A 13,260-nucleotide genomic window follows, 5' to 3' on the forward strand; every position below is an offset into this window, starting at 1 on the left:
TATGATACCTGTCATATGGCCAAACGACAGATATTATATTGACGTTTTTTTCAAGCGAATATTGTATTTATTATTTTTATTTAGAAAACTAATAATTAATTATAATTTAAGTAAATAAAATTAAGAAAAATAAAATATGGTATAAAGGAGAGAAGAAAATAATAATAAGTGCAGGGCCTAGTGTTCTTAAATGGCTCGATTTGCCAGATTTTTAAAAAACGGCCATCTCAACATTATAGCTAGGAAAATATTGCCTATTCGTCTTGCATAATATTTTCTGGATAAATATTGAGTTAACCATTTTAGAAAATCGAAAATTGAGCCGTTTAACAACGCTAGCCGTAGCCCGCCAAAATTTTTCCAGTCCTCAAATTAAAAACTTATAAATTTTGAAGTTGATTAAAATTTTAATCAATCATAAACTTTGCCTATTTTTTTTGCCTAAGTAAAAAATTGTTTTTTAGGATATAAATTGTTTACCTCGATTATATTAAATCCATCATATTCTTAAGAAATATGTATTTAAATGGAATTTTGTTACTGTTTTAATAATATATCTTTATAATGAATAAAAGTAACAGAAACGACGTATAGTTTGATTTTTGAAGTTTTTAGAAATTTAAAACAACATATATACTAGACAAGGCTTAGAAGAGCGCAATAGGATAAAATAAAATTATAATCCGGTTTAAACTTATCTTTTGCCGAACCGAAATAATGGAATACCTGAATCAGACCAAAAAAAAGGCGAACTAGAAAGAAAGACGGTCCATAAATGTTAGAATTTTTTATCCCGTTTTAATTCAAAGAACGTGTCATCTATATTGCCCCAGGGCTGGAAACCAGGAACTTGGTCTGAAATCTTGAGATTTTGCTGAACCCGTACTCCACCCTTTTTTTTAAATTCAGAATTCAAAAAATAATTTTTAATTTTAAAAATATATTGGTACATTTTTTTTTTCTGGAATCATTTCCAACATTATATAACGCATAACATTTATTTTTGGATGTAGATGATTCTTTAAAAAATGTAAATAATGATTAAAAAAAGAATAGATTATTGACAAAGCACGTTATGTTGTCAAAATTTAATTAAACTGACTTCATTAGAATCCTAAAATCACTGAATAGATCTATGGTGATATTGATTGCACACAGCGTCTACATGACAGGATTTTCACTGGATGCGAACCCCCTTCAAAAACCTTTGCCTACCCACCTAAAAAATCCCCGCCTACGGCGGCGGTGTCGCTTTATCATTATTTTCACCTATTTATTTATTGATACTCTTTTCAAAAAATTTATAAAGGATAACTTAAATTAATTTATTTCTACTGCTAACTATCGATATTTTGTGAATATAAAGAATTTATTTTTTAGATAATAAATTCAATTAAAACCTCCATTATTTACAATGAATTAATTATTATGGCATTATGAGCTTGCTAAAATATCTAAACGTTTTGGAAAACAATGTGTATGATTGTTTGCAATATATAGATTTGGTCGATGAAATGTATTATAATAATACTATAATAAAAGTATTAATTTTTACAGCAATAAATTTTGTCCTATTTCATCTCAAAATTTAATAGGTAAACCCCCAAAAAATTTATTCTACCCCCATTAGAGCAGCTTACCCCCTACCCCCTCAAAAAAATATTATGCAAACTGTTCCTACCCCTCTCGCTCATGTAGACGCTGATTGCGGGATGACCCTCAGTTTATGATATACTGGATTGATTATAAATGTTAAATTATTTTTATATTAATTTAATAACATTTGAAGTTATATGGAAGAAACCAGAATATTTCAATAACTAATATTGCTGATTCTGACGCGCCTGAGCAAATATTCTATCCAAATATTTATATTATTTGGATATAGATTACTTAGTAAATAGAACAAACGAACAATTTCATTTTACATCGCAAATTTAGAGAGAATCTAATTTAAATATTAATATTTCTTCTTACCATACGAAATTTAGACCCGACCCCATATATCAAATCTTGTTAATAATTGATTTGTGAAACATGGGAAAAACAAAAGTCATTCTAATATCAATTAATGGAGTCATCAGCATCAATTTTATCTAGGATTAATCCTTCTTGTGATAATTATGATGATTTCAAAAAGTTGCTGTTCTAGATGTTCCAGCACTATAAATACATAATATATGATACTAAACTATATTTTTAAAGCTAGAGAGGACATTCTACGGTAAGTAGAAAATAAGAAAAATAGCAAACCGGTTAGTAAATTTTGGTAGCATAGCGCTGAATATTATTCTAATTTAAAATAAAGCATAAAATAATATAAAGATTCCGTTTTAAATCAAAATTTCATTGGTATTTTTAATATATTTTTAGAGATAGAGGCCAATCTGTTTCGAACTGGTTTAGGAAATAATTTGGGAAATTTTTGAAATATCTTTTGGCCTAGCTCATAATAATATATTAATATGAAATACATATAAATTTACTTAATTATAAACTCTGTAAAATTTACGAACTCCACATATACGAAGTTATTTTGCATAAGTTAACTTGCCTAAAAATTATTTTCGCATCTAAATTACCTTTATATGGTGACTCGACACTGTTTTACATAAACTTTTCTGATGTATATATAGTATATTCTATTCCTAGTATAAATGTTTTGCAAACCAAAAACCTGAACTACTATGCATGGTGAATTCGTGTGCCAGTGAACCATGTCCATTTATGAACTTCAACACCCCTAAGCCAATGAGGATATTTTTTCATACCTGTTTCCTACCTCAATCTAATTTAGCAAAAAAGTAGATTAAAATTACCCTCTATCATATTTTTAAAACAATGATCACCCCCCCCCCCCCATGGTATATGTTTCTGTATATGAATAAAGAGACCTCACCTTGGATCAACTTTATTCTATCAAAGGGGCTTCACCTTTGAACAACTTTACTTTATCAAAGAGGACCTCACTTTTGATCAAATTATTTTCGTTTTACTTTTAGTAAGAACGCGTTCGTGAACGAAGTTTGTTTTTTTGAAAAAAATGGTGAACGGCGTTTTTTTTATTTTTGATGAACTTTGAATGTAAACGCGTCCCTTTTTATGACGAACGCATTCGAATTTAGCCTTCGTTCAATTTTAAAAACACCTTTTATTTTAATTTATTTGAAAAATTTAATATTAATCCGAGTTTTTAAGAAAAAACTCTTATAATTTTAATCAACTATTTTCCTTTATACTTTTTAATTATTTTTAACACATCATTATTATAGTTTATTAATTTGAATATTATTGTTTATATTTTAATTTAATAGATTAGCCAAGCATGAATATTATTTCATCATCATTATCTCATTCTGAAAATTTAAATCTGGTGAATTAACATTACCATGGCCCAAATATCATAAATATTTTACAGTAACATCCTATAATGAAGGAACTAATTTAATAATTAACAAATGTAAAATGTGCCCAAAAATATTATATCAGTTTCAAAATCTTCAAATTCCAATTTAAAACGACATTTGAATTACTAATTACTAGTTGATAACCCGTCAAAAATGACGGGGATGAGAATTTTATTCGTTCTTTTAAGATAATTCTTTTTACCCCTCCCCCTCCTCCTTCAGGCCAATTCCAACCCATTCAGACTAAGAGAGAAGAATTGTCTTTTTTATTCAAAGATTGATGAATAATATATTTTACCTTTATATGGATGAATCAGACATTTTCCTTTTTATGAGATGTGATTTCGAAATTTATATTTTAAATTACAAAAAGGAAACAATATCTCTTATTAGCACCCTAAATACTAACATTATTTACCAGAGCTCCTGTTAGTCAGAATTACTGTTCACTCCCCACCGCGTGAAGGTAGGAGATGGATTTTAGGGGAGCAAAGAAATGAAAAAAAGAATGAAAATAAGAAGGAAGAAATAGAAAAAAAGAGACAAAGATATGAATTATAAGAAAATATAATAAATATTTATACTTCAAGAGTTGATGATTATCGGGTTACAACACATATGCATTTGTAGCCATATAAAAAATATAATATAATAAATTTTATAATATAGAAAATTTTACCTAAAAAAGGAGATTTCAATCTCTTTTCTTTGCTCAAGGTGGTTTTTTGAAGATGATGTTGTGATTTCCTTGCTCGTAGTTTGTCGTAAATAACCTGAAATAAAACGTGTAAATTGAAATTAAATAGAATATACTGTTGTTGGTGAGGAAGATGGTTTAGCGATGGTGAAGAAGTTCTCTTTTCTTTGCTCAAGGTGGTTTTGAAGATGATGTTGTGATTTCCTTGTTCGTAGTTTGCCGTAAATAACCTGAAATAAAACGTGTAAATTGAAATTATAAAATAGAATATACTGTTGTTGGTGAGGAAGATGGTTTAGCGATGGTGAAGAAGTTCTCTTTTCTTTGCTCAAGGTGGTTTCGTTTTTGAAGATGATGTTGTGATTTCCTTGCTCGTAGTTTGCCGTAAATAACCTGAAATAAAACGTGTAAATTGAAATTAAATAGAATATACTGTTGTTGGTGAGGAAGATGGTTTAGCGATGGTGAAGAAGTTCTCTTTTCTTTGCTCAAGGTGGTTTCGTTTTTGAAGATGATGTTGTGATTTCCTTGTTCGTAGTTTGCCGTAAATAACCTGAAATAAAACGTGTAAATTGAAATTATAAAATAGAATATACTGTTGTTGGTGAGGAAGATGGTTTAGCGATGGTGAAGAAGTTCTTTTTTCTTTGCTCAAGGTGGTTTCGTTTTTGAAGATGATGTTGTGATTTTCTTGCTCGTAGTTTGCTGTAAATAACCTGAAATAAAACGTGTAAATTGAAATTATAAATAGAATATACTGTTTTTGGTGAGGAAGATGGTTTAGCGATGGTGAAGAAGTTCTCTTTTCTTTGCTCAAGGTGGTTTAGTTTTTGAAGATGATGTAAAGTTGGTGATTTGATGGTGAATAACAAAGTTGGTGACTTTTTTAAATTTCTTACAAATTATGAATTTAAGATTTCATTATATACGATATTTTGTGTGAATGTTTTATCATTTTTTAAAATTTTTCTTTGTAATTCTGATGGCAAAATCATAATTTTCATATTATTTTGAGATTTACATCTAGTAAGAGCCACATATAGTTGTCCATGGGCAAAGACGAGCTCAGGGAGGAATAAGCCTACATGATCAAAAGTTTGTCCCTGACTTTTATTTATTGAAATCACAAAAGCGGGAATTATAGGAAACTGTCATATTTTTAAAGTAAATGGTAACTGAGAGTCACTTGGAGCTAGATCTATTCGTGGGAGAAAAACTCGATAACCCTTATTAGTGCCTGTCAATACCTCAGCGTCGATAAAATTAATATGTAAATGTCGTATGATTAAACGGGTACCATTACAAAGTCCTTTCTGTTGTAATGCACACTTTTTTAATGTATATTTTATTTGATAAAGTGATTTATTTTAACAGATGTATTAATTTTTATGTAAATGACTAATGATATTTATTACATTAACGAAACTGTAAAGATCACTTTTTCATTTTATAAAAACTTTTGATTTAATTTGATTTTATAATAATAAAAAAAAATATAAAGAGAAAGTTAACAAGATTTTATCTCAGAGTATCGCCATCAGAGGCGATACTCTTATTCCAATAAAATATATACGTTAAATTAAATAAAATTTCAATAATTATATCTGAATCTCCATTAATTATAAAATCATGTAGATTCTTTTATTCAATTTATGAAGGTTTATTCTTTTTAAATTACAAATATGAAAATGGTGCCGTGTAAAGCAAATGTTCCATAAGGGTTATTGCAGTCACAATTCGCAATTTTATTACCACTATATTATCAATGCGGTGAAATGATCACTCTTTCAGGTGCAGTATATTCTCATTTGTATTCGACTTTGAGAGAAGGCTACTATAGGCAAATTATTCCAAAATTGGAAATTAATATATTATAAAGGTAAAATAAAAAAGATGAATATTCCAAAATTGGTAATTAATATATTATAAAGGTAAAATAAAAGAAAAAGATAAATATTCCAAAATTGGAAATTAATATATTATAAAGGTAAAATAAAAAAGATGAATATTCCAAAGAATAAACCTTCATAAATTGATTTTATTTAATTTAGCGTATATATTTTATTGGAATAAGAGTATCGCCTCTGATAGCGATACTCTGAGTTAAAATTTTGTTAACTTTCTCTTTATATTTTTTTTATTATTATAAAATTAAATTATCCAAAGTTTATATAAAATGAAAAAAGTGATTTTTACAATTTCGTTAATGTAATAAATATCATCAGTCATTTACATAAAAATTAATACATCTGTTAAAATATTATCAAATAAAATATACATTAAAAAAGTGTACAATATAACATATTAAATGATTATTCATAATTGTATTAAAAGTGTTGTAATATCTTAACTATCATTTAATTTTAATATTAATTAACATTCTTATATTATTATAATATACATATATATTATGAACCTGTTGTTAGCCATGTATTTTGTTGATTTTTGTGAAAAAAAATACAGTGGCAACAAAGGAAAAGGATTTTTTTTATTAATTGATTTTTGTAAGAAGATTTGATTTTTGGAAAAATTATTTACGAAATCAATAAAGAGACCAAGATCAAGAAAATATTTAGTTAGCAAGGAATATACCAAACATTAAATTAATCAAGGTAAGGAAATTTGCAATTTAATTTATTTTCAGTTTAATTTAATTTTCATATGAAATAACTTTTTATTAATTAATTTATTTTCAATTTAATTTTAATTTTCATATTTGTAATTTAAAAAGAATAAACCTTCATAAATTGAATAAAAGAATCTACATGATTTTATAATTAATGGATCATTCAGATATAATTATTGAAATTTTATTTAATTTAACGTATATATTTTATTGGAATAAGAGTATCGCCTCTGATGGCGATACTCTGAGATAAAATCTTGTTAACTTTCTCTTTCTCTTTATATTTTTTTTTTATTATTATAAAATTAAATTAAATCAAAAGTTTTTATAAAATGAAAAAGTGATCTTTACAATTTCGTTAATGTAATAAATATCATTAGTCATTTACATAAAAATTAATACATCTGTTAAAATAAATCACTTTATCAAATAAAATATACATTAAAAAAGTGTACATTACAACACGCCACCCATTACTAAACCCAAGTGTTAGGGGTGATTGATAATATATGACCAATAATATACGAAATATAAATACACATCTGACGTTTTTCATTTACTCCAAACTATATATTTAAACATTCCGCTTATTTTGGTGTCTATAAAAATTTCGCCAAAAATAAATTATCTTGATCGACTTTATAATAAGAATTAAGAAATGCGGCTTTATGTCCATAGGAGGACGCCGTTTGATTCGATCACTAATAAGAATAAAGAAATGCGGTTTTTTTCGTCCAAAGGAGGACGCCGTTTTAGTCGTCTCACGAATAAGAATAAAAATATTATATAATTTCTCCGGCTACAATTTCTCTGTAATACCGTAAATTTATATTTCGAATAAAGAAGAGAATATATTTTTTTAAATATTTCATCATAATTTTCTCCAAATCGAATACAGAATATAATGCAAACAATTTATACTCAAAATTTTCATACACATAGTCACAATTCGCAATTTTATTACCACTATATTATCAATGCGGCGAAATGATCACTCTTTCAGGTGCAGTATATTCTCATTTGTATTCGACTTTGAGAGAAGGCCACTATAGGCAAATTATTCCAAAATTGGAAATTAATATATTATAAAGGTAAAATAAAAAAGATGAATATTCCAAAATTGGTAATTAATATATTATAAAGGTAAAATAAAAAAAAAGATAAATATTTCAAAATTGGAAATTAATATATTATAAAGGTAAAATAAAAAAGATGAATATTCCAACATTGGAAATTAATATATTATAAAGGTAAAATATAAAAGATGAATATTCGAAAATTGGGAATTAATATATTATAAAGGTAAAATAAAAAAAAGATAAATATTCCAAAATTGGGAATTAATATTATTAAGATAAAATAAAATAATAAATATTAAAGCAGGGACTTTCATAAAGGATCTGATTCGATATTTGTTTTGTTGGGAGGAGGTTTTCAAGTGAATATTATTATTAAAGTAATAGCGGAATAAAATATATGCATCAAATTATTCGAAATCTTTACCTAACCTACTATATTATCTATTACATTATTCATTGGTATTCTTTCAAAGAAATGAAATTTTTATAAAAACCATTTTTTAGTAAAGATATTGTATACGTTATGTTTACTTCGCTAAAAAAAAATTCAATTTAAATCCTTATATAAAATTATTCAAGAATATAAGGAAATTATTCCGGGATATTCAAATAATGTTTGAGAAATCATTCGAAATTATATTAAATGATTTACCGATAATAATGGGGAGATGTGTATGAAAATTTTGAGTAAAAATTGTTTGCATTATATTCTGTATTCGAATTGGAGAAAATTACGATGAAATATTTAAAAAAATATATTCTCTTCTTTATTCGAAATATAAATTTACGGTATTACAGAGAAATTGTAGCCGGAGAAATTATATAATATTTTTATTCTTATTCGTGAGACGACTAAAACGGCGTCCTCCTTTGGACAAAAAAAACCGCATTTCTTAATTCTTATTATAAAGTCGATCAAGATAATATATTTTTGGCGAAATTTTTATAGACACCAAAATAAGCGGAATGTTTAAATATATAGTTTGGAGTAAATGAAAAACGTCAGATGTGTATTTATATTTCGTATATTATTGGTCATATATTATCAATCACCCCTAACACTCGGGTTTAGTAGTGGGTGGCGTGTTGTAATGTACACTTTTTTAATGTATATTTTATTTGATAAAGTGATTTATTTTAACAGATGTATTAATTTTTATGTAAATGATTAATGATATTTATTACATTAACGAAATTGTAAAGATCACTTTTTCATTTTATAAAAACTTTTGATTTAATTTAATTTTATAATAATAAAAAAAAATATAAAAAAAAGTTAACAAGATTTTATCTCAGAGTAACGCCATCAGAGGCGATACTCTTATTCCAATAAAATATATACGTTAAATTAAATAAAATTTCAATAATTATATCTGAATCTCCATTAATTATAAAATCATGTAGATTCTTTTATTCAATTTATGAAGGTTTATTCTTTTTAAATTACAAATATGAAACTTTCTTTGGGCTCAAATTGCGTAATAGCATAACAATTGTACCAACCTTAAGTGTTAGCTTGTGAGGTGGCATACCGGATGGAGTTTGTGAATGCAAAAATTCTAGTGGAAAATTCATTATATCATCCTTATTATCGCTTTCAATGGAATCTGCACTATAATAATGTTTGATAGGGCCTGAAATTATATTAATGATATCGTTGTTGAGGGTAAGTACAATTTTATTTTTTGTGGTTAATATTATTTTAGTAGAAGGACAATCTATATCAGCAATTTCTATAGAATTACCATACACACATTTTATTAATGAATCATTTTCAAGCAAATAAGGTGGGATTTCAACACTATTTGTAGGAAGATCAGAATTGCTGCGTGATAGCCCATCTCCAATTTTAAGTAACCAAGCATTGTAATCAACTTATCTGATGAAATACGCATATTATCAATCAAATGTATTATTTTAAAATGACTCCATAAATATGAACTTTTTATACAGGACTCTATAATATCGACTTTGGAGCCTTTAGGCACTACTGGTAAAGTCTGTCTAAAATCACCACCTAAAAAAATTACTTTTCAGCCAAATGGGTGGGAATTTTTCATAATGTCTTTAAGTAATCGGTCAATGCATCGCAAAGCTTGTTTAGTCATCATTGTGGCCTCATCAATAATAATCAATTTGCTATTTTTAATATCTAGAGCTAGCGAACTATGTAAATTCATATGGGATGTAGAAGTTTCAAAGATAGGCACAGGTAATTTAAATCCGCTATGGATGGTTCTTCCCCCCTTTAAAAGAATAGAGGATATGCCGGTGGTTGCAAAAGGCAATACAATTTGATTTTTTGCTCTTATATAACACATTAAGGTATTGTAAAGATACGTTTTACCTGAACCTCCAGGGCCATCCACGAAGAAATATCTTTCTGGAATATTTTCTAATTCAATCGCTTGTATAATTAAATCAAAAGCATATTTTTGTAATCGGTTTAATTTAGATATACGCTCGATTGAATCGGCAGCTTCAACATGGGCATCATAATGTTGTTTTGGGGGGATTTTTGTAGGTGAAAGAAGATCAAAACTTTGACAGCATAAACCATGATCAAGAAAAACGTTTTCAATGTCCATTAAAGCCATGTTTATTGCAATTACTTCTAAATATTGACGCAAATAATCTTCAATCATCATAAATCTGAACCTATTCCATAGATATGCAGGATTTTCAGGCTGACAAAAAATGCAGATAAAGGCAAAAGTACTCCGAAGTTGTGACGGCAATTGATATATTGATCCCTCTTCTAAGCATGATTCCCACTCTTTATCATCTGATAACAAATTTCTTTTAATAGCTGCCTCTTTAAAAGTACTCATTAAAATTCCATTAATAGTTTTTAAATAATCAAAACTTGTAGCCCCGCAAACATGAAGTAATAATAATCGAAGGAAGAATCGTTCACCAGAATTAGGATGAACGGAATACATTCTCGAAATTACATTTAATCGTTTTTTTCTTAGTTCCCAATGGTAATTTGTAAACACATAATGATAAGGTATTTCCCCATAAAAATATTGTCTAGCATTTAGATCTTTCTTATTTAACTCAAACCATGCCGTTAAAGTAGTATGTTTATTTTCTGATCTCAATAAAGCATCTCTTACATGTCCAGCAGTGAAATATACTGGCTGTTGTAAAGGTAAATGAATTCCTAAGCGAATAACAGCGTGCGAGCGGTCATGCATATTATTTTCTAATAATCTCCACATTGATTCACATGCACTCACATATCGCGCATTTAAATGTGATTTAATTTCGTCATGAATATTTATATTTGAAGCAACATTAATGTCAACATTAGTACAGTCATAGCCCTTATAAATATACTTAAAGATATATTTTACCGATTTAATAGATGTACAAATTTCCACGTTAATATGAGCATTGAATTTTAACATTAGATATCGATTATATGGAATAACATAACGATTATCCGTAGATTTACCGGAAAGAATTGTAATACCATTATCTCGCCTTTTATAATATGGATACCCATCAATATTTGGTCTTGTTTCCATTTGAAAATCCTTCGGAAATTTTTTGGTACATATGCCATTTTCCATGCAAGGCGATTTGGGGTTAAATATCCCGCAAGGACCATGTATCATAAAATGGGTAACAATCTGAAAAAGTTTAGGATCGAGAATTTTATCTGGCATTTCGGCACAAACAAATTTATCTATAGCTTGAGATGTTTCAATTTTGCTATCATCGTTTAAAATAATAAGTATATGGGCATGAGGCAAACCTCTTTTTTGGAACTCGATTGTATATATAAAAGCCATAGATTTACCAAATAATTTTTTTTTATTTATATCGAACAATAATTCATTTAATTTCAATTTAAAAACACGGGCTATTAAATCTGGTCTATCTGTAGGACTTTGCCCGGGAAATAGATTTTCCTTAATTTCACGCCAATTAGGATTGCATGTAAAAGTAATAAACATCAGGTTTGCCAAATTTGAGCACAATGGCCGTTGCATCGTGATAGCGTTCTCGCATATTTCTTTGAGAACCTTGAAAAGATGATGGTAATATTACTGCTTTGCCGGGAATTATATTGTTTGACTTTGTTTCCAAGTAGTCCATTAATCCAGAATATTCATCTACTCGTAATTTTGGCTGATTTTGTCTAATAAAATTTAAATTATTCGCCTCGACCTGTAAATAGAAATCAACAATATATTGTTGTGATAATTTCCCAGCAAAAAGGATTGGGTTGATTTCATTTTCACGAATTGCTAATCTAAATATTTTAAACTGTAGTAGTGAGATATTTGCCCTTGTACGCCCTGTATCTTCACCCTTTAAATCTGGTTTCCAACCAGGGTCACCAAAAGGAAATAATAGAGGATATACCATTGGATCAAGATTAGGGCTTAATATATTTATATTTATAAGATCACTACCATCAACTCGAGGATAGACCTTGATATCCCGTTTAAATGGGGGTTCACCATCATCATTTGTAAAAATCATAGCTACTTCATCTATATTAGGAATGTTATATCTTCGCTTGTCACTCGAGCGATCTGCACGAAAAATCATATTGATTTTTTGAACTGGACGATTTTCTTGAATAGCCCTATTTTTTTCTTCTTTCTCAATTTTTCCCAAGGTTTTAAAACTAATAGAAAATGGGTTATTCTGTCTTATTAAAATATATAATCTTTTTAAGAGATCCTTATTGCAACCAGAATTTTCTTTCATGTTTAACCTGCCATTAACAGCCTGGGAGGTCTCAATGACATATAGTTGTGCAAATTTAGGAGGCATCCCAGTGGAAGGATATAAATGAGATGTTCGGTGATAAATTTGCCCATGAACTCTAAAACAATATGGGCCTGGGTTTAAACTATTAGAAATCTGTGCTCCCATGGATGCGAACGCAAGTGAACTATTATAAGATCTTATATATTTCATAAAGTTTGAATGAAATTCATTGTTAGGATTAGATAAAAGGTCTTGTAAAAAAGGAATTTATCGGATTGATGGTATCTTAACTTTACCCTTATGACAGCAATTCTTAAATTTGCCATCTGTGGGTTTTTCCAATAAAAAATTTAGAGAATCGCAATAATCGCACTTAGTGTTGAGTAATCCACAATAATGTTCTTGTACTAATGATTGTTGTGCAGAAATATTTATCTAAAATAAATAAAATAAATTTGAGGCCTGCTAAAAATTATACATATAATTTAATATTTTTGTGATTATTCAGAGACCTGCAGACCCGGTGTAATTGTAAAATCAATACCATCAAAAATCAATACGTTATTGATTTTTATAAATCTTTGATTCGACATTTATATATGAATCACAAAATTTTATAAACTCAATCAATAAGGTCCATTTAATTTATTTGAATTCATAATATCATTTATAAAACTTTGAATCAACAATTATATAGCACTTCACAAATTACAAATAATG

The 13,260-nt window shown here is 27.7% G+C and overlaps 2 protein-coding genes across 2 annotated transcripts; both read right to left on the bottom strand.

Moving 5' to 3' along the window:
* Nucleotides 1-9,842: 9,842 nt before the first annotated feature.
* On the bottom strand, nt 9,843-11,609 carry LOC135930792 (uncharacterized). Its single transcript, XM_065467580.1, has one exon. It carries the CDS (start codon nt 11,607-11,609, stop codon nt 9,843-9,845), a length of 1,767 nt encoding a protein of 588 aa, XP_065323652.1.
* A 136-nt stretch (nt 11,610-11,745) lies between these two features.
* Nucleotides 11,746-12,705, bottom strand: LOC135930793 (uncharacterized). The gene has a single exon (XM_065467581.1). The coding sequence runs from the start codon at nt 12,703-12,705 to the stop codon at nt 11,746-11,748; it is 960 nt and encodes a 319-aa protein (XP_065323653.1).
* Between the last annotated feature and the right edge of the window lie 555 nt (nt 12,706-13,260).

The sequence above is a fragment of the Gordionus sp. m RMFG-2023 genome, chromosome 1 (assembly GCF_954871325.1).
Source record: "Gordionus sp. m RMFG-2023 chromosome 1, tfGorSpeb1-WG-v2, whole genome shotgun sequence".
Lineage (NCBI taxonomy): Eukaryota > Metazoa > Nematomorpha > Gordioida > Chordodea > Parachordodidae > Gordionus > Gordionus sp. m RMFG-2023.